We start from the raw sequence: 19263 nt of genomic DNA on the forward strand, positions 1-19263 counted from the left end.
TAAGCTGGGCAGCAATAAGACCATATAAAGACATTTTATGAGAATTTAATCTTCCTTTTTTTATTGTGATTATTTCATTCTGAAATTATATCTCTCTCTTGACTTTTCCAGTATAGCACACAATGTGTATCTGGCTGCATGTGCCCAGCTGGGCTCGTGTTAGATGGGAATGGTGGTTGTATTCCTGAAGAGGAATGTCCATGTATTCACAATGAAGCCATGTATCAGCCTGAGGAAAAGATCAACGTTGACTGTAACACCTGGTAAATATTTCCTCGGAAGTAGCATTCCTGGTTCCATCATTTGCCTTTCCAAAGATCTTAAATAATATAGCAGTGAGGAAAGATTTGGATTGCACATTTCATCTATTGAGTTGCCAAACACATACTGAGTTGTTGGGGTATGTCTACACAAAAAAGTGAGTTGTTTTATTATTAAAATGTTTTATTCTCATTCCTAGTGTATGCAAGAATAGGAAGTGGGAATGCACCAAAGATCAATGTCTGGGCACTTGTGTTGTTTATGGAGATGGTCATTATAATACCTTTGATGACAAAAGGTTCAGCTTCAACGGAAACTGTGAATACACACTAGTCCAGGTACTGATAATTAGCAATAGTAAATGAGGCATAACCTTGATCATGTCTACAAAAATAATACATTTTTAAATTATATTCTCTACCCAGGACCACTGTGGGAAGAGTGGCACAGCCAATGGGACCTTCAGGGTTATCACTGAAAATATTCCCTGTGGCAACACTGGGACCACTTGCTCAAAATCTATCAAAGTTTTCTTAGAGGTAAGAAGTTTTTGCATATAGACCACTTTTGTTCTGTGTCTGTTTAGGGCTTAGGAGAAGCCTAGATATCCATTCCTTCAAGGAAGTTGGAAAAATATTTTAAAAAGCAAATCAACTTGTAAATTAAGTTTTAATCAGATTCAAGTGAAACGTTTGGTAGAGCTTCCCAGCTCTCTATCTTTTCCATTTCCCACCCTATCTTATACCACTCTTGGGCAAACTACAGGTCTACAGAAAAATTGTCTTTAGCAGAAATTTAGCCTGTCATGTCAGAAGATTATTTTATTCTGTGCAATGTAGTTCCTCCATGACTGCCAAAACACCCTTTTTTGACCTACGCCATTTAAAATACCTTTTTACCACAGTACCAGGAACCTGAGATTTTAACTATATAGTTTTGATTTATCACATTTGGATTATTTGTTTTCATTATATAAACTATACATAGTACTCTTAAAAGCAGGAAACATGTTTGAGAGCACAACTGCAGCTATTGACTTCATTTCGAATCACCTTCTCCTCCTTTTTCAGAGCTATGAACTGATACTTGGTGAGGAGCATGTCAGTGTCATAAAGAGAGGACAAAATGATGAGGTGCCATACACAGTCCGCTATATGGGTATGTACTTGGTAATTGAGACCACAAGCGGACTGATCCTTATGTGGGACAAGAAAACCAGCATCTTCATCAAGCTCAGCCCTGATTTTAAGGTGTGGAACTAGGAGTAAAATGGCAATTTACAGTCCAGATTTGGACTGGGTGTGAATTTTGTTGAGACTCTGCCAAGATTCCAAACAGGTGATGTGTCTAGCATTCCTGAAGGACATCCCATGTTGGTTTTCATTCCTCTGGTGCCTCATGAAGCCATGTCATCATCCTGCTGCTATTCTGAGCCCTGAAGGCAGGTTTCAGTGCCTATTTGGCCTGACAGAACTTGAGTTGGCAAACCACTTTTTCGGACTTGACTTTGTTAAAATTACCCACTGAACCTTGGTAAAGGTTATTAGACCTTATTAAAATTACATAGCTACATGTGTAGAAATCAATTGAGTAGTCTTGATCTTGAAAGTAATCCATTGTTTCCAGTTCTCATTGACACACAAATCAAATTATCATACTTCAAGAAAAAGGAGTGAAATTTTATGAGTGAAAGCCTCTTGTAAAATGCTACCATGTGTTTTTCAAGCATATATCTACACAGGTGATAAGGAAAACATATTCCTGTTGTCATACTCCTTCTCCTAGCTTATGATATATAAGTACTAAAAACTGTAGTAAATGAGGAATTTGCTATCTTATTGTATACCATAGTGACATTTCAATTAGATATGTAAATTAAGTGTAATTTAGAACTAGATATACAAATTTATTCCAGTATCATAGGTTCTTTTGCTGCCTCACCCACTGGTACTTTATGAAAATAGTAGTAATATGGAAAGTATGCACCTTATATTCATACAGAATGAATAGCATCTATTGTAGCCTATCACGGTTTTACAGATTCATAAATTTAGAATAAGGGATATTTCTGGATGTGCGAGGAAAATGTAATTTATTTTTATACCTGTGAGCAGTTGTAACAGTAAAGACTCAATGAGTAGACTATGTGGCTGGACTGGTAGTATTTATGACAGCTTTGTAAGGCTGTTTTTTATATGTACATCTATTGTACAAAACAAGGCTTAAATGGAAAACTTAGTCAGCTGAGTCCTCATTTCCTTGTTAAAGACATATCTCAAAGACAGAAGGTTACAATGACAAACATGGTTTTATTGTTCAGATTTAAAAGAAGAAAAGTCAACAGCAGTATCCTTCTACCCTTAGTGGTCATGTTCTGTTGCTGAGGAAACAAAAGATGAAGATGTTCAGGAATGCTGGAATAGAATGGCACCATTCTAAGAGCTGAATTTCAAGTATTCTTTCAGTCTCAGATGTTGTTTCAAGTTTCCTCACATCCATTATTATTTTATTTACTTCCTTTTGCAGGGCCAGATCTGCGGCCTCTGTGGAAATTATGATGGCAATGGCATCAATGACTTTACCACAAGGAGTCAGTCTGTGGTAGAGAATGTCCTAGAGTTTGGAAACAGCTGGAAAGTATCCTCTACATGTCCTGATGCTTACAGCATAAAGGACCCATGTTCTACCAACCTTTATCGAAAGTCCTGGTCAGAGAAACAGTGTAGCATCATCAACAGCAACATCTTTGCTGCCTGTCACTCTCAGGTATTACCAGGGCAGAAGTTTACTGTGTGAAGATTAGGTCTGTGTATTATTGAAGCTGTTATCCTCATACATTTTAACATGCATGCCTAATTCATTAGCATGTTTCACTTTGAATTGTGTCAGGAAAACTTCAATCCGAACTCCACTCAATGGGACAGATTTATAGTCCCTACATGTAAGAAATAAAAGGACATCTAGTTCATAGGAAATATCGACCTATTATGAAAGAACAGTAATTTCATAATTACTATGTATTTTCTTGTATAATAAATAAATATTCTTGTATAATAAGTAATATAATAATAGAATAAAAATTCTCATATACCACATACAGAACACAATCTCAAAGAAATAATAACATAGTAATGAAGTATCAGCATAGCCTTTATCTGACACTAAGTACATACCAAACAATGCAGGGTAACTCTGTGCTCTTCCTGTCACCTTAGTTCTTTCCACTGGCAGAGGCCTTCATTTTCAAGTGCAGTTGCCTAATATTGCTTGGGAACATGAATCTAATCTTCCACTAGGACCCAAGTCTGCATGTCTAAAAATCCATCAATACGTGATTTGGATGTATCATCTGGCATCACCTCTGGTGTTTAACAGTGTATATAAACAAAAGGAAAAGAAATTACTGATGTAGGCCTTTTTTCTGAGATACTACAATTTTAAGAAAATCACCCTCGCAAAGCTAAGAAAGAATTTAGAAGGCAGGATGTATAGTATTACATTTCTTTTTAATAACAGGTTGAACCAGCAAAATATTACCAAGCATGTGTGACAGATGCTTGTGCATGTGACACTGGCGGAGACTGCGATTGCTTTTGTACAGCGGTAGCTGCGTATGCTCGAGCATGTAGTGAAGTTGGTGTCTGCATAGCCTGGAGAACCCCATCAATCTGTCGTAAGTTTTATGTCATAAACACTTCTGAGAGTGTAGTTAAATGTACAGTGCCTTGCTGATGTCCTTGAACACACAGTCTGGGTATCTTATGTATGAGCATTATAATCTCACTGTGTAGACTTTTCACACTAAGCTGTTTTGATGGTCACACAATTTCACCTATTTATTCACGGTTTTTGAGACTGTTCAAGCAGCATTGCAGGGACATGAAGAACAGACATGAGTCAAAAAAAAGCTCTCTTTTTTTCCTGAATATGTCCAAATTTCTGTTTCTCCTTAGCACTGTTCTGTGATTACTACAATCAACAAGGGGAATGTGAATGGCACTATAAGCCTTGTGGAGCCTCCTGTATGAAGACCTGTAGGAACCCAAGTGGAAAATGCATCCATAACTTGCCAGGTTTAGAAGGTAAAAGAGAGCTGCAAGTACCTTTAAGTGGGTACATTTTATTATATTTTTAATGGTCTTTAATGTAGTGTATTTCCCCCATCAGCTGCATTTGCACCATTCAATCTCTTCAACATCATTGCATCCACATGAATGGAGGCAGAGTACGGAAATCAGAGTTAAAAATATCTCTAGGACAAAGTCCTTGTGGGTGGGCTCTGCTGATGCTAGTACTCTGCATTTCTTGTAGAATTATTGGAAAGAATTCAGTAGTAAAAATTATAACTATTAAAAACAAGACCTGCAAACACATTCTGCACAAATAAAACCTTTGCTGACCGTATCCCATTCTCACCTTTTCTATGCCCTTCTATATGCCCTTTCCCTTCCTTCAGGCTGCTACCCTAACTGCCCGCCAAACAAGCCATATTTTCATGAGGATCAGATGAAGTGCGTTAGTCTCTGTGACTGTTATGATAATGAAGACGGAAAGATATATAGACGGGATGAATGTCATGTGTGGTAAGGCTTAACATACCAGCCTCGTCTTGTACAAGGAAAAGCAATCAAAACAGCAGTGAGAAATTGCATGTTCCTGCTACATGACAGGACTAGTTTATGCTGCCTGTGTAAAAATAATGCCTTACTATCTAATGCCAGTTTCTTATTACATTAGTAGTAAGAAGTTCTTATGTGATTTTATGTTCTGTTGAATTTGCTCCTGATTATGTTGTAAATCCTCAGCATAAAGATACAACAAGAACAGTAAGTCCTTTATGACCAGCCTTTCTCTACTTCCCATTCCTATGGCAGGAAAAATATTGTTCCAGGAGTACACATATCTAATAGGGGTCTACTTCCAAGGATTTTATTACATTCTTATACTGCTGTTAGTATTCAGACTCTTTCCCTGCTTTTTAGTACAAAAACATTGCAAGTGCAAGGAGACTGATAAGGAGGAAAGGCGGCAAGCCTTCCTTAAGACTTCTACCTGTAGCTTTGCATAATATTTAGCTTCACTTCTATTTATAAGTTTGGGTTTAATAGAAAAAAAGATTTTGGAAAACCATGGCGAAAAAAAGCCAACATGAACTGGACACTCAAGGAATAAACACAAATAAAGTGTCCTGTCTTTTGATGTTAGTATCTGGCAGAAAGATGACTAATAAAATTACCTCATAATCAAAAAATATGTGGTTTTTTATGTTTTTTATTTCAGTGAATGCACATCAGAAGGTTTACAGTGCAAGTTTGATGATAAAGGTAAGAGAGCTAAGAAGAATTATTAAGAACATGAAATACTGGATATTATCTTTGCATACCTGCCTGACAGTAAACTTCTTCTGAATTACAGCATGCCACTGTATATATGAAGGGAACAGCTATAAATATGGTGAACTCATCTACACCACCACAGATGGAACTGGATGGTGTTTCAATGCAACATGTGATGTCAATGGAACAATAAACAGAAATATCTTTAAATGTGGCATCTCTACAACAATCCCGTTTACGTTTTCTACAAGTCAGCCTACAACTACTGCTTCAGGTACACATTAATACTCTTTAAAATAACTGAAAAATCTCTGGAGGTGACTGAAAATTGCCTGAAAGGGAGGGCCTTTTCACCAGTTAATGGCATATAATTTTACCTGAAACTGTTGCCTTCTGCTGGAGCCACCAATTCATCTGGCAGCTTTGGTTGCTAAAGACACCATAATCAAGGATGTAGAAATGAGTACAGCATTTTTTACAAACTCAGTCTCTACTGTTTAACCATGATTTTTCCAGGGGAAAAAATAACAGAGCTTATTAATCATTGTACTCTGGAGAATCTCCTCATTTCATTGCAAACAATAACCAGCAGTTCTAGACCAACTTTTGAAAACACAAAAGACAATTACTGCCATTTTTTAAATTACTGACCACATTAGTGCAAACTGAAGGTAAGAAATGTAGTTTGAGGGAATGCTCCAATTATTTAAACCCATTCTTTGGAACGTTTCCTAATTGTATTTAATAACCAAATCAACAGTTTCCTTCTACTCCTGCAGTACACTTCTACATTATTCCTGTGGTTAACTCATTATAGTGACCATGTAATTCTGAGAAATTGTGAGAAATATTTCCACAAAATTATACAATACTACAGCAAGAAATAAATATTCAACTTTAAGTCTTTTTTTAAGTAACATTCATATGAAGAAAGTGGTATATATTCCACGTGGTTATCTTCATAATGCTAAGAATATGAAAAGAAATCTTATTAAAAGAAGTAGAAAATACTTATTAAATTATATATTTCATATATAGTGTATATGTGTATTCTATATTATAATGATTATATATAAAATACATATGTTAAATATATATTTTATATTTTATACATATAAATATATTAAATGTTATAATATTAAAATAAGTAGAAAAGTCGTTATCCCTTAAAAATATTTTAAAGCCTATGTGGTTATGCAGTTAAGTGTAATTAAGTACAGAGATAATACCAAGGAGAATAAAACTTCCACTTACTTATACCATAGAAATCATGAGATCACTTTATCCTATGTATTGACATTCCACACAAAGGATATCCTATCAGCTATATTTAACTACAAATTTTTAATAAATGTCACATAAAGTACCACTAGAAAAATAATACAGACATGAGATCAAAACCTACCTTGGAAATGAAATTCAAGACTGTCAAAGCAAGTTCATTAAAATAAAAACACTACATTAACATATATAATATTACGTACAACATTAAAATGTATGGAAGATAAATAATTTTTTCCTGGCACTTTCTTTAATAAGAACACACAAGACCTATGTTTCCCCCTATTAATTACAGAAACGACAACTGCAACACCAGTGACAACTGTATGTGTGAAGAGTGTATGTGCATGGTCAGAATGGTATGACAGCACACATCCTGAAGACAAAGAGGACAGTGGAGATGATGAAACATTTGAAAATCTCAGAGCTAAAGGCTACACTGTGTGTGAAAACCCAAACGGAGTTCAATGCAGAGCCAAAAACCACCCAGATACAGAAATATACAATCTTAACCAAACAGTACAATGTAATCAAAGCAGAGGATTAATATGCAATAACAAAGACCAACAAAATAAGCAGTGCTATAATTATGAAATCAGAATATCATGCTGCAGCTACAAACCATGTTCAGAAATACAAACTACAACGCTAAGAAACACAAAAGAATTCACAACAACTACTGCTGTAAAATCAACACCACTTACAATAAATACGAAGATAAAACAAACACAAACACAAAGAACTGAAGCACAAAAAACCGAAGTACCTAAAACATCAATAGAACACAGAGAAAGCACAACTCATCTGACTGAAACTTCAGTTACAGAAAATACATCACAAGTCTCAACAACAGGTTACCAGACCACGGCAACTCCATCAGAAATCACCACTGTGGGAACCCAGAAACAAGCATCACCCACTACTGCCACCAGCCTCTCCCAGCCAGCAAGGACAACCACTACTGCCACCACGGTTGTCCCCAGTAACACTGCCCCGCCAATACAAGGCACGACCGTCATCACAACCACCAGCAGGGCCAGCACCGCCAAGACCTCTCCCCCGCTGACAGAAAGCACAACCACCATCATCACACCCACTCCAACAGCCCCCACCTCAGCCAGTAGCACTACCAGCACCTCCAGGACCACCACACCAACCACCACAACGTCCAAAGCCACATCTGTGCCCACAAAAACCTCCTCTGTGAAAACGCAGACTCCAACATCACCCACTACTGCCACCAGCCTCTCCCAGCCAGCAAGGACAACCACTACTGCCACCACGGTTGTCCCCAGTAACACTGCCCAGCCAATACAAGGCACGACCGTCATCACAACCACCAGCAGGGCCAGCACTACCAAGACCTCTCCATCTCTAACAGGAGGCACAACCACCGTCATCACATCCACACCAACAGCATCCACCTCACCAACCACCTTCACTGCTAGCACCTCCAAGACCACAACCAGCTGCCTGCAGCACTGTGCCTGGACGCAGTGGTTTGACTTGGATTCCCCTAGCCCCGGTAGCCAAAACGGAGACATAGAGACGCTTGCAAAAATCCGAGCTGCTGGGTATGCACTGTGCGACGAGCCGCAAGACATCATGTGCCGTGCTAAAGATTACCGTAATAGGAGTCTGGACAAACTGGGACAGAAAATTGAGTGCAGCCTTGACACTGGGCTTGTGTGCAGAAATAAGGATCAGATCAAAAAGTACCCCATGTGCTTTGACTACGAAATCAAGGTGCTGTGCTGTGACCGTAACCACTGCGAGACAACATCAGAAACAACAGGCACCACTGCAGGCTTCTCCACCACATCTGCTCTTGCAGAAACCTCCACCACAAACACCAAAACTCCTGCACCACCAACTACTGCCTCCACCCTCCCACAGACAGCAATGACAACCGCTACTGCATCCACGGTTGTCCCCAGTAACACTGCCCCGCCAATACAAGGCACGACCGTCATCACAACCACCAGCAGGGCCAGCACCGCCAAGACCTCTCCCCCGCTGACAGAAAGCACAACCACCATCATCACACCCACTCCAACAGCCCCCACCTCAGCCAGTAGCACTACCAGCACCTCCAGGACCACCACACCAACCACCACAACGTCCAAAGCCACATCTGTGCCCACAAAAACCTCCTCTGTGAAAACGCAGACTCCAACATCACCCACTACTGCCACCAGCCTCTCCCAGCCAGCAAGGACAACCACTACTGCCACCACGGTTGTCCCCAGTAACACTGCCCCGCCAATACAAGGCACGACCGTCATCACAACCACCAGCAGGGCCAGCACCGCCAAGACCTCTCCCCCGCTGACAGAAAGCACAACCACCATCATCACACCCACTCCAACAGCACCCACCTCAGCCAGTAGCACTACCAGCACCTCCAGGACCACCACACCGACCACCACACCAACCACTACAACATCCAAAGCCACATCTGTGCCCACAAAAACCTCCTCTGTGAAAACGCAGACTCCAACATCACCCACTACTGCCACCAGCCTCTCCCAGCCAGCAAGGACAACCACTACTGCCACCACGGTTGTCCCCAGTAACACTGCCCAGCCAATACAAGGCACAACCGTCATCACAACCACCAGCAGGGCCAGCACTACCAAGACCTCTCCATCTCTAACAGGAGGCACAACCACCGTCATCACATCCACACCAACAGCATCCACCTCACCAACCACCTTCACTGCTAGCACCTCCAAGACCACAACCAGCTGCCTGCAGCACTGTGCCTGGACGCAGTGGTTTGACTTGGATTCCCCTAGCCCCGGTAGCCAAAACGGAGACATAGAGACGCTTGCAAAAATCCGAGCTGCTGGGTATGCACTGTGCGACGAGCCGCAAGACATCATGTGCCGTGCTAAAGATTACCGTAATAGGAGTCTGGACAAACTGGGACAGAAAATTGAGTGCAGCCTTGACACTGGGCTTGTGTGCAGAAATAAGGATCAGATCAAAAAGTACCCCATGTGCTTTGACTACGAAATCAAGGTGCTGTGCTGTGACCGTAACCACTGCGAGACAACATCAGAAACAACAGGCACCACTGCAGGCTTCTCCACCACATCTGCTCTTGCAGAAACCTCCACCACAAACACCAAAACTCCTGCACCACCAACTACTGCCTCCACCCTCCCACAGACAGCAATGACAACCGCTACTGCATCCACGGTTGTCCCCAGTAACACTGCCCCGCCAATACAAGGCACGACCGTCATCACAACCACCAGCAGGGCCAGCACCGCCAAGACCTCTCCCCCGCTGACAGAAAGCACAACCACCATCATCACACCCACTCCAACAGCCCCCACCTCAGCCAGTAGCACTACCAGCACCTCCAGGACCACCACACCAACCACCACAACGTCCAAAGCCACATCTGTGCCCACAAAAACCTCCTCTGTGAAAACGCAGACTCCAACATCACCCACTACTGCCACCAGCCTCTCCCAGCCAGCAAGGACAACCACTACTGCCACCACGGTTGTCCCCAGTAACACTGCCCCGCCAATACAAGGCACGACCGTCATCACAACCACCAGCAGGGCCAGCACCGCCAAGACCTCTCCCCCGCTGACAGAAAGCACAACCACCATCATCACACCCACTCCAACAGCCCCCACCTCAGCCAGTAGCACTACCAGCACCTCCAGGACCACCACACCAACCACCACAACGTCCAAAGCCACATCTGTGCCCACAAAAACCTCCTCTGTGAAAACGCAGACTCCAACATCACCCACTACTGCCACCAGCCTCTCCCAGCCAGCAAGGACAACCACTACTGCCACCACGGTTGTCCCCAGTAACACTGCCCAGCCAATACAAGGCACGACCGTCATCACAACCACCAGCAGGGCCAGCACTACCAAGACCTCTCCATCTCTAACAGGAGGCACAACCACCGTCATCACATCCACACCAACAGCATCCACCTCACCAACCACCTTCACTGCTAGCACCTCCAAGACCACAACCAGCTGCCTGCAGCACTGTGCCTGGACGCAGTGGTTTGACTTGGATTCCCCTAGCCCCGGTAGCCAAAACGGAGACATAGAGACGCTTGCAAAAATCCGAGCTGCTGGGTATGCACTGTGCGACGAGCCGCAAGACATCATGTGCCGTGCTAAAGATTACCGTAATAGGAGTCTGGACAAACTGGGACAGAAAATTGAGTGCAGCCTTGACACTGGGCTTGTGTGCAGAAATAAGGATCAGATCAAAAAGTACCCCATGTGCTTTGACTACGAAATCAAGGTGCTGTGCTGTGACCGTAACCACTGCGAGACAACATCAGAAACAACAGGCACCACTGCAGGCTTCTCCACCACATCTGCTCTTGCAGAAACCTCCACCACAAACACCAAAACTCCTGCACCACCAACTACTGCCTCCACCCTCCCACAGACAGCAATGACAACCGCTACTGCATCCACGGTTGTCCCCAGTAACACTGCCCCGCCAATACAAGGCACGACCGTCATCACAACCACCAGCAGGGCCAGCACCGCCAAGACCTCTCCCCCGCTGACAGAAAGCACAACCACCATCATCACACCCACTCCAACAGCCCCCACCTCAGCCAGTAGCACTACCAGCACCTCCAGGACCACCACACCAACCACCACAACGTCCAAAGCCACATCTGTGCCCACAAAAACCTCCTCTGTGAAAACGCAGACTCCAACATCACCCACTACTGCCACCAGCCTCTCCCAGCCAGCAAGGACAACCACTACTGCCACCACGGTTGTCCCCAGTAACACTGCCCCGCCAATACAAGGCACGACCGTCATCACAACCACCAGCAGGGCCAGCACCGCCAAGACCTCTCCCCCGCTGACAGAAAGCACAACCACCATCATCACACCCACTCCAACAGCACCCACCTCAGCCAGTAGCACTACCAGCACCTCCAGGACCACCACACCGACCACCACACCAACCACTACAACATCCAAAGCCACATCTGTGCCCACAAAAACCTCCTCTGTGAAAACGCAGACTCCAACATCACCCACTACTGCCACCAGCCTCTCCCAGCCAGCAAGGACAACCACTACTGCCACCACGGTTGTCCCCAGTAACACTGCCCAGCCAATACAAGGCACAACCGTCATCACAACCACCAGCAGGGCCAGCACTACCAAGACCTCTCCATCTCTAACAGGAGGCACAACCACCGTCATCACATCCACACCAACAGCATCCACCTCACCAACCACCTTCACTGCTAGCACCTCCAAGACCACAACCAGCTGCCTGCAGCACTGTGCCTGGACGCAGTGGTTTGACTTGGATTCCCCTAGCCCCGGTAGCCAAAACGGAGACATAGAGACGCTTGCAAAAATCCGAGCTGCTGGGTATGCACTGTGCGACGAGCCGCAAGACATCATGTGCCGTGCTAAAGATTACCGTAATAGGAGTCTGGACAAACTGGGACAGAAAATTGAGTGCAGCCTTGACACTGGGCTTGTGTGCAGAAATAAGGATCAGATCAAAAAGTACCCCATGTGCTTTGACTACGAAATCAAGGTGCTGTGCTGTGACCGTAACCACTGCGAGACAACATCAGAAACAACAGGCACCACTGCAGGCTTCTCCACCACATCTGCTCTTGCAGAAACCTCCACCACAAACACCAAAACTCCTGCACCACCAACTACTGCCTCCACCCTCCCACAGACAGCAATGACAACCGCTACTGCATCCACGGTTGTCCCCAGTAACACTGCCCCGCCAATACAAGGCACGACCGTCATCACAACCACCAGCAGGGCCAGCACCGCCAAGACCTCTCCCCCGCTGACAGAAAGCACAACCACCATCATCACACCCACTCCAACAGCCCCCACCTCAGCCAGTAGCACTACCAGCACCTCCAGGACCACCACACCAACCACCACAACGTCCAAAGCCACATCTGTGCCCACAAAAACCTCCTCTGTGAAAACGCAGACTCCAACATCACCCACTACTGCCACCAGCCTCTCCCAGCCAGCAAGGACAACCACTACTGCCACCACGGTTGTCCCCAGTAACACTGCCCCGCCAATACAAGGCACGACCGTCATCACAACCACCAGCAGGGCCAGCACCGCCAAGACCTCTCCCCCGCTGACAGAAAGCACAACCACCATCATCACACCCACTCCAACAGCCCCCACCTCAGCCAGTAGCACTACCAGCACCTCCAGGACCACCACACCAACCACCACAACGTCCAAAGCCACATCTGTGCCCACAAAAACCTCCTCTGTGAAAACGCAGACTCCAACATCACCCACTACTGCCACCAGCCTCTCCCAGCCAGCAAGGACAACCACTACTGCCACCACGGTTGTCCCCAGTAACACTGCCCCGCCAATACAAGGCACGACCGTCATCACAACCACCAGCAGGGCCAGCACTACCAAGACCTCTCCATCTCTAACAGGAGGCACAACCACCGTCATCACATCCACACCAACAGCATCCACCTCACCAACCACCTTCACTGCTAGCACCTCCAAGACCACAACCAGCTGCCTGCAGCACTGTGCCTGGACGCAGTGGTTTGACTTGGATTCCCCTAGCCCCGGTAGCCAAAACGGAGACATAGAGACGCTTGCAAAAATCCGAGCTGCTGGGTATGCACTGTGCGACGAGCCGCAAGACATCATGTGCCGTGCTAAAGATTACCGTAATAGGAGTCTGGACAAACTGGGACAGAAAATTGAGTGCAGCCTTGACACTGGGCTTGTGTGCAGAAATAAGGATCAGATCAAAAAGTACCCCATGTGCTTTGACTACGAAATCAAGGTGCTGTGCTGTGACCGTAACCACTGCGAGACAACATCAGAAACAACAGGCACCACTGCAGGCTTCTCCACCACATCTGCTCTTGCAGAAACCTCCACCACAAACACCAAAACTCCTGCACCACCAACTACTGCCTCCACCCTCCCACAGACAGCAATGACAACCGCTACTGCATCCACGGTTGTCCCCAGTAACACTGCCCCGCCAATACAAGGCACGACCGTCATCACAACCACCAGCAGGGCCAGCACCGCCAAGACCCCTCCCCCGCTGACAGAAAGCACAACCACCATCCTCACACCCACTCCAACAGCACCCACCTCAGCCAGTAGCACTACCAGCACCTCCAGGACCACCACAACAACCACCACCACGTTCAAAGCCACATCTGCACCTGCAGAAAGCTCCACTGTGGCAACCCACGCTCCAATATCTCCTACTACTGCCTCAACTCCAGCTCACTTAGGAATTAGAAGCACCATTGTCAGTACAGATATTCTTCTAACATCTGTTTCCTTAACTGGACAAAGTACTGCCACCATTGTTTTTCCCACAAGTTTGACTACCACAAGCAGCCCAGGTATGTCACTGTCTACCTCTGGAAAGGTTTCAAACAGCTATTTCAGCAGAATATCACTGGTATCACTGTCTTCTGTGAATTCTTCCACTATCATCCCTATTTCTTCCAACACATAAACCACTTTCTCATCTGTCTGTCCCTCTGCTACTGGTATCTGTGTTAGACAAGTGTATGAGTGGACCCCATAGCTTGATATTTCTTATCGAGGGAGATAGTATTGACTTTGAAACTTTAAAAAACATTAGAGCTAAATGTCATAAGATTTGCCAAATTCCAGATGATATTCAGTGTAGAGCTCAAAGATTTCCACAATCCCTACTTAGCAACAGGTCAAATAATTGAATTTAACAAAAATGTTGGCTTGATTTGCTGGAATGTTGAACAGTCCTCTCCAATATGTTAAAATTATGAGATCAAAATTCTGTGCTGCAAACTAAAGTATGTCTCGTGCTTAACAGTAGCTACAACTGGTACGCCACAATCAAGTCATGTTACAGCAAGTACTTCTGCAGCCTTCAGTTCTTCCCACAGCACACCTGTCATAACAGAAGCAAGTACATATGTTACATCAAGCAGAACAACTCCATGTTTTTGTCACGTGTTCGGTAACCTTTTTTCTCCTGGTAAGTGTCTTATTTTATGGTTATAAAAATTTTCATAAGTAATATAAACCCTTAATACTCTATTCAATTAAATATAACCACTGAAAATCATCTAAACATAGAACTTTTGATACATGAAAACACTTTATATTTTCACAATATTTTCTTGGCTTTTTTCCCCTAAGTATATTCATTGGTCTTTTAATTTCTCTTCTGATTTTCCTCTGCAGGGGAAGTGGTATACAACAGAACAGATAGGGCTGGCTGTAATTTTTATGCACTTTGCAGCAAGGAATGTGAAATTCACCCATTCCAGGGGCCATGCTATTCGACAACTCCTTTCACTTCAGGCACCTCAGAAACTACAGCACAAGCCACCTCATCCACAGAACATGTATTTTCTTCTGTCTCACCAACCACAGCAACATCCCTCACAACTTCAGTAGAAAGAAACTGTACTGATGTCAATCCTCCACGAAAGGTGGTTTCCCCTCGTTATTTTCTAATATACCACCATTGCAAAACCAACCTGATTTCTGTCCTCTAATAGCCAGTTCAAATCAACTTGTATGTATTTCAGTTACAAAGTTGGTCATGTTACAAATGACCTGATGGTGCACAATTCTTCAACCTGGCATACCAGGCTTTTAAGTAATCTGGCGATGGAAAAGCTCACTAATACCATGGCAGAAACTTTTTTTTAATAAAAGACATTTAAATGTCATAGAAATAAGTAGACCAGCTACGACAGTGTTAAAATCTCATTCTTCCTACACAGAAGAAAATTCTGTGATTGTTCTCAGCTTGCCTGCTCTTAAGGCCTGAAATCATATGCTAAGAAAACTCTAATCTGAACTCCTTACCAATTTTGAGAGTCTATCTCAAGTTGAAACAAAACTACTAGGGTGAGAGAGCACTTAAGAATAAATAATTTACATATTTTCAGCCTGGAGAGAACTGGATAAGTGAATGCCGTAAGTGTGTCTGTGACCCCCTCAATGCTACGGTACAATGCCAGCCGCTCCCATGCCAAACAGCTCAGACACCAATTTGTGACCCAGAATTTGCTGCTGTGACTGCACTACCACTAAAAGACACATGTTGTCCTAAATATGAATGCCGTAAGTATTAAAAATACATATATAAAGACCAGGTTACGCACTGGTAAATTATATTTGCACTTCTGTTAATATCTAAGCAAGTTCTTCATGTATCACAATAACAGCAAAACCTTCCTTAAATTATTCTGGCTGAGTGAACATGTATCAATTTTTGGCTAAATATGCATTAGAAGTTTATTTAAAAACAAAATGTTATTTTCAGTGAAGTTTGCTGAGAGATTTGGAATGGGTGGGAGAGCAGGATAATACTTCGAACCTTCAAGTGGTCTGTGTAGCTCAACTATCTCTGTATCTATAATCATCAAGGTTATTAATACATTTTATTTAATGTTATTAATGTAACATTGGAGCACATTAACTTTAGCCTAACTGTAGCTAAACTAAGGTGCATAAACATTAAGAATAAGCCAGCAGAAAGCTTAACAGTTAACTACAAAAGCAAGTATCGTGAAGCAATAATACAGTTAATTGTAATCAGTAACTGAATTGCCAATGTATGAAAAATAATAATTATACTTACACTGTTGTTGAATGCTCATGAAAATTTAAAAGTCCAACAGTTATATATGTTTACATACATACATAAATTTTTATATACATATATTTTTATACACATACATTTATACAAAAGAATAAAAAGAAAAAGGTAGCCATAGTAAATTAAGCCTGAAACAGGAAGGTCAAAACAAAGGAACAGCCAATTTGAAGTAGTTCTGTGAAAGACATGAATGGGCTTTGCCATGTTGTCAAATTATTTATATTACCACAGTAAGAATACCTTTTTTTCACTCAATCTTCCATGCACACCATGTTCTGAGAGGTCATAAAGAATCGATAACAAAGGCATCTTTGAAAGTTACTGGACATCTAGGCTTCAGAGTTTAATTTGAAGTGAATCTGATATCGAAAGGGCAAAAAGGGGATTTTTTTCATGCATAGCTTGAGTTTGAAGCCATTCCTACTCAACTCTTCTAGCTAATTTCAAAAAAGAAACTTTATTTAAACATCCAGCTATACTAAATATGAGGTCTAAGCATGTAGGGGGGATTGAATTCAAGTTTTCCATAATCTCTGTGTTACTAACAAAACTTGGTAACTTCTTGACTTCTCATGAAGTCTCACAATTTGAGTTTACTCTGGAATTTTTTGTTTGTTTGTTTTTTTCAGGACCAAGGCCTGACTACTGTGTGATTAATGGTACAACGTACAAGGTGAGAATGTTACACTTATAGTGGTATATTGCTGGAATTGAAATGTACACACTTTCTACCACAATAAGCCTTTGAGGAAGTTCTTTTTCCCAGTACATTTTTTTTATCTCTAGCCCTTAACTGGAAGTTGTTTTTTTTTCTAAAGTCAAAACCAAAATTGTCACAGAAGAGTTCCTCAACATGTAGCATAAAATAACAGTGTACCATTTTTAGTGATGTACTTTCTTTTTAAGTGCTCTCCCACTTCTGGAATTAGTGAATTTTCCAAACGAGCTGATGAATAGCCCAAACTCAACCACTCTTTGAAATAAGCCCAGAGAACCTTCAAAAACGATAGCTAGGATTTTTGCTTTAATTGATACCTAAATCTTTTGCTAAAATTGGTACTTAGGTCATTTAGTCAAAATTTAAACATTAGCACTGGAGCCTTTTGGGGATACATTTCAGAAAGACTGAAATCCGTGTGTAAATTTGTATCTCTGCTTATGTATCTGCATATGTATCCAATTATTTTAATCTCCATTTGTAAATTATAATTGTTTTATAACCACTGAGCATGACTTACAGGGGAAAAAAAATCTTAAATGGAACACTGAAAAGCTGGTAAAATAATGAGGCACTACAAACCGGTCTTACCTGCATTTTATTAATTTACTTTTCTCTTTTATATAGCTTTATTTAGTTTTCTCCTAATGTATACTTTGTTGCAAGGCATAAAGCCAAACAACTATATGTTTGAAGAGAGTTGAACAACTCAGTCACACTTGCATTTCAGCAACCTTAATGGTTCTTAGCAATGCTTTCAACTCTGCCTATACGTTATATAGAAACTGTTGCCAATTGGGGTTTTTTCTGTCTTCCAGGTTGGAGCATCAACAGTAACCGATTCATGTATGAACTGTACCTGCACTTCTGAGATAGATAAAGCATCTTGGCAAAATATTTGGCATTGTGAAAGAGTTCAATGTGAAACATCTTGCCCACCGGTGAGTTCAGATTCTCTAGGCTGCCCAGTCAGCCCTCAATTACAGGAAGACTAGAATTCTCCATCACCAACGCAACATACTTTCATCTCCTTGTGAGTAGGGTCATCAGTACATGACTGAGGATGGAAAGTGCTGTGGGAACTGTAGTGAAGTATTTTGCACCATCAAACTAAGTAACAACACTGTTCGCAAGCTCGGTGTAAGTATTCCTTTCATTTTCACATCTCCCTATTAGCCAATACTGGTTAGAACAGCTAAGATTCAACTCATGTCCCTTACTAGTAAAAATCTAATTGATACTGAAATTACTCTGAAAACAACAAACTAGTTTTCTGAATTGATGTATTGGGTTTGCGTGGCAAGGTTTTGGTAGCAGGGGGGCTACAGAGGTGGCTTCTGTGAGAAGCTGCTGGAAGCTTCCCCTATGTCCAATGGAGCCAATACCAGCCGGCTCCAAGATGGACCTGCTGCTGGCCAAGGCTGAGACCATTAGCAACAGTGGTAGTGCCTCTGGGAGAATGTATTTAAGAAGGGGGGAGGGGGGAACTGTGCAACTGCAGCTGGAGAGAGGAGTGAGAATGTGAGAGGAACAACCCTGCAGACCCCCAGGTCAGTGAAGAAGGAGGGGGAGGAGGTGCTCCAGGCACCGGAGCAGAGATTCCCCTGCAGCCCCTGGGGAAGACCATGGTGAGGCAGGCTGTCCCCCTGCAGCCCATGGAGGTCCACAGTGGAGCAGATATCCACCTGCAGCCCGGGGAGGACCCCACGCTAGAGCAGGTGGATGCCCGAAGAAGGCTGTGACCCTGTGGGAAGCCTGTGCTGGGGCAGGTTTTTTGGCAGGACTTGTGACCCCGTGGGGGACCCACGCTGGAGCAGTCTGTGCCTGAAGGACTGCAGCCTGTGGAAGGGACCCACGCTGGAGCAGTTCATGAAGGACTGCAGCCCGTGGGAAGGACTCGGGTTGGAGAAGCTTGTGGAGGACTGTCTCCCATGGGAGGGACCCCCCACACTGGAGCAGGGGAAGAGTGAGAAGTCCTGCCCCTGACGAGGA

At 43.3% G+C, this 19263-nt stretch overlaps 1 protein-coding gene across 1 annotated transcript in view; it reads left to right on the forward strand.

Annotated features, from left to right (window-relative positions):
• LOC128152409 (mucin-5B-like) overlaps positions 1-18593 on the forward strand; it is a 35595-nt gene extending 17002 nt beyond the window's left edge. Inside the window, exons 21-35 of the mRNA XM_052810629.1 lie at positions 112-263; positions 461-599; positions 687-800; positions 1332-1511; positions 2788-3027; positions 3778-3934; positions 4215-4343; positions 4718-4844; positions 5542-5585; positions 7174-14292; positions 14751-14915; positions 15125-15375; positions 15841-16015; positions 17183-17226; positions 18090-18593. Coding sequence (XP_052666589.1) covers positions 112-263; positions 461-599; positions 687-800; positions 1332-1511; positions 2788-3027; positions 3778-3934; positions 4215-4343; positions 4718-4844; positions 5542-5585; positions 7174-14292; positions 14751-14915; positions 15125-15375; positions 15841-16015; positions 17183-17226; positions 18090-18266 — 9213 coding nt within the window. The 3' untranslated portion in view covers positions 18267-18593. The remainder of the gene's footprint in view (positions 1-111; positions 264-460; positions 600-686; positions 801-1331; positions 1512-2787; positions 3028-3777; positions 3935-4214; positions 4344-4717; positions 4845-5541; positions 5586-7173; positions 14293-14750; positions 14916-15124; positions 15376-15840; positions 16016-17182; positions 17227-18089) is intronic.
• Positions 18594-19263: the final 670 nt, after the last annotated feature.

This window comes from Harpia harpyja, chromosome 16 (assembly GCF_026419915.1).
Source record: "Harpia harpyja isolate bHarHar1 chromosome 16, bHarHar1 primary haplotype, whole genome shotgun sequence".
Classification (NCBI taxonomy): domain Eukaryota; kingdom Metazoa; phylum Chordata; class Aves; order Accipitriformes; family Accipitridae; genus Harpia; species Harpia harpyja.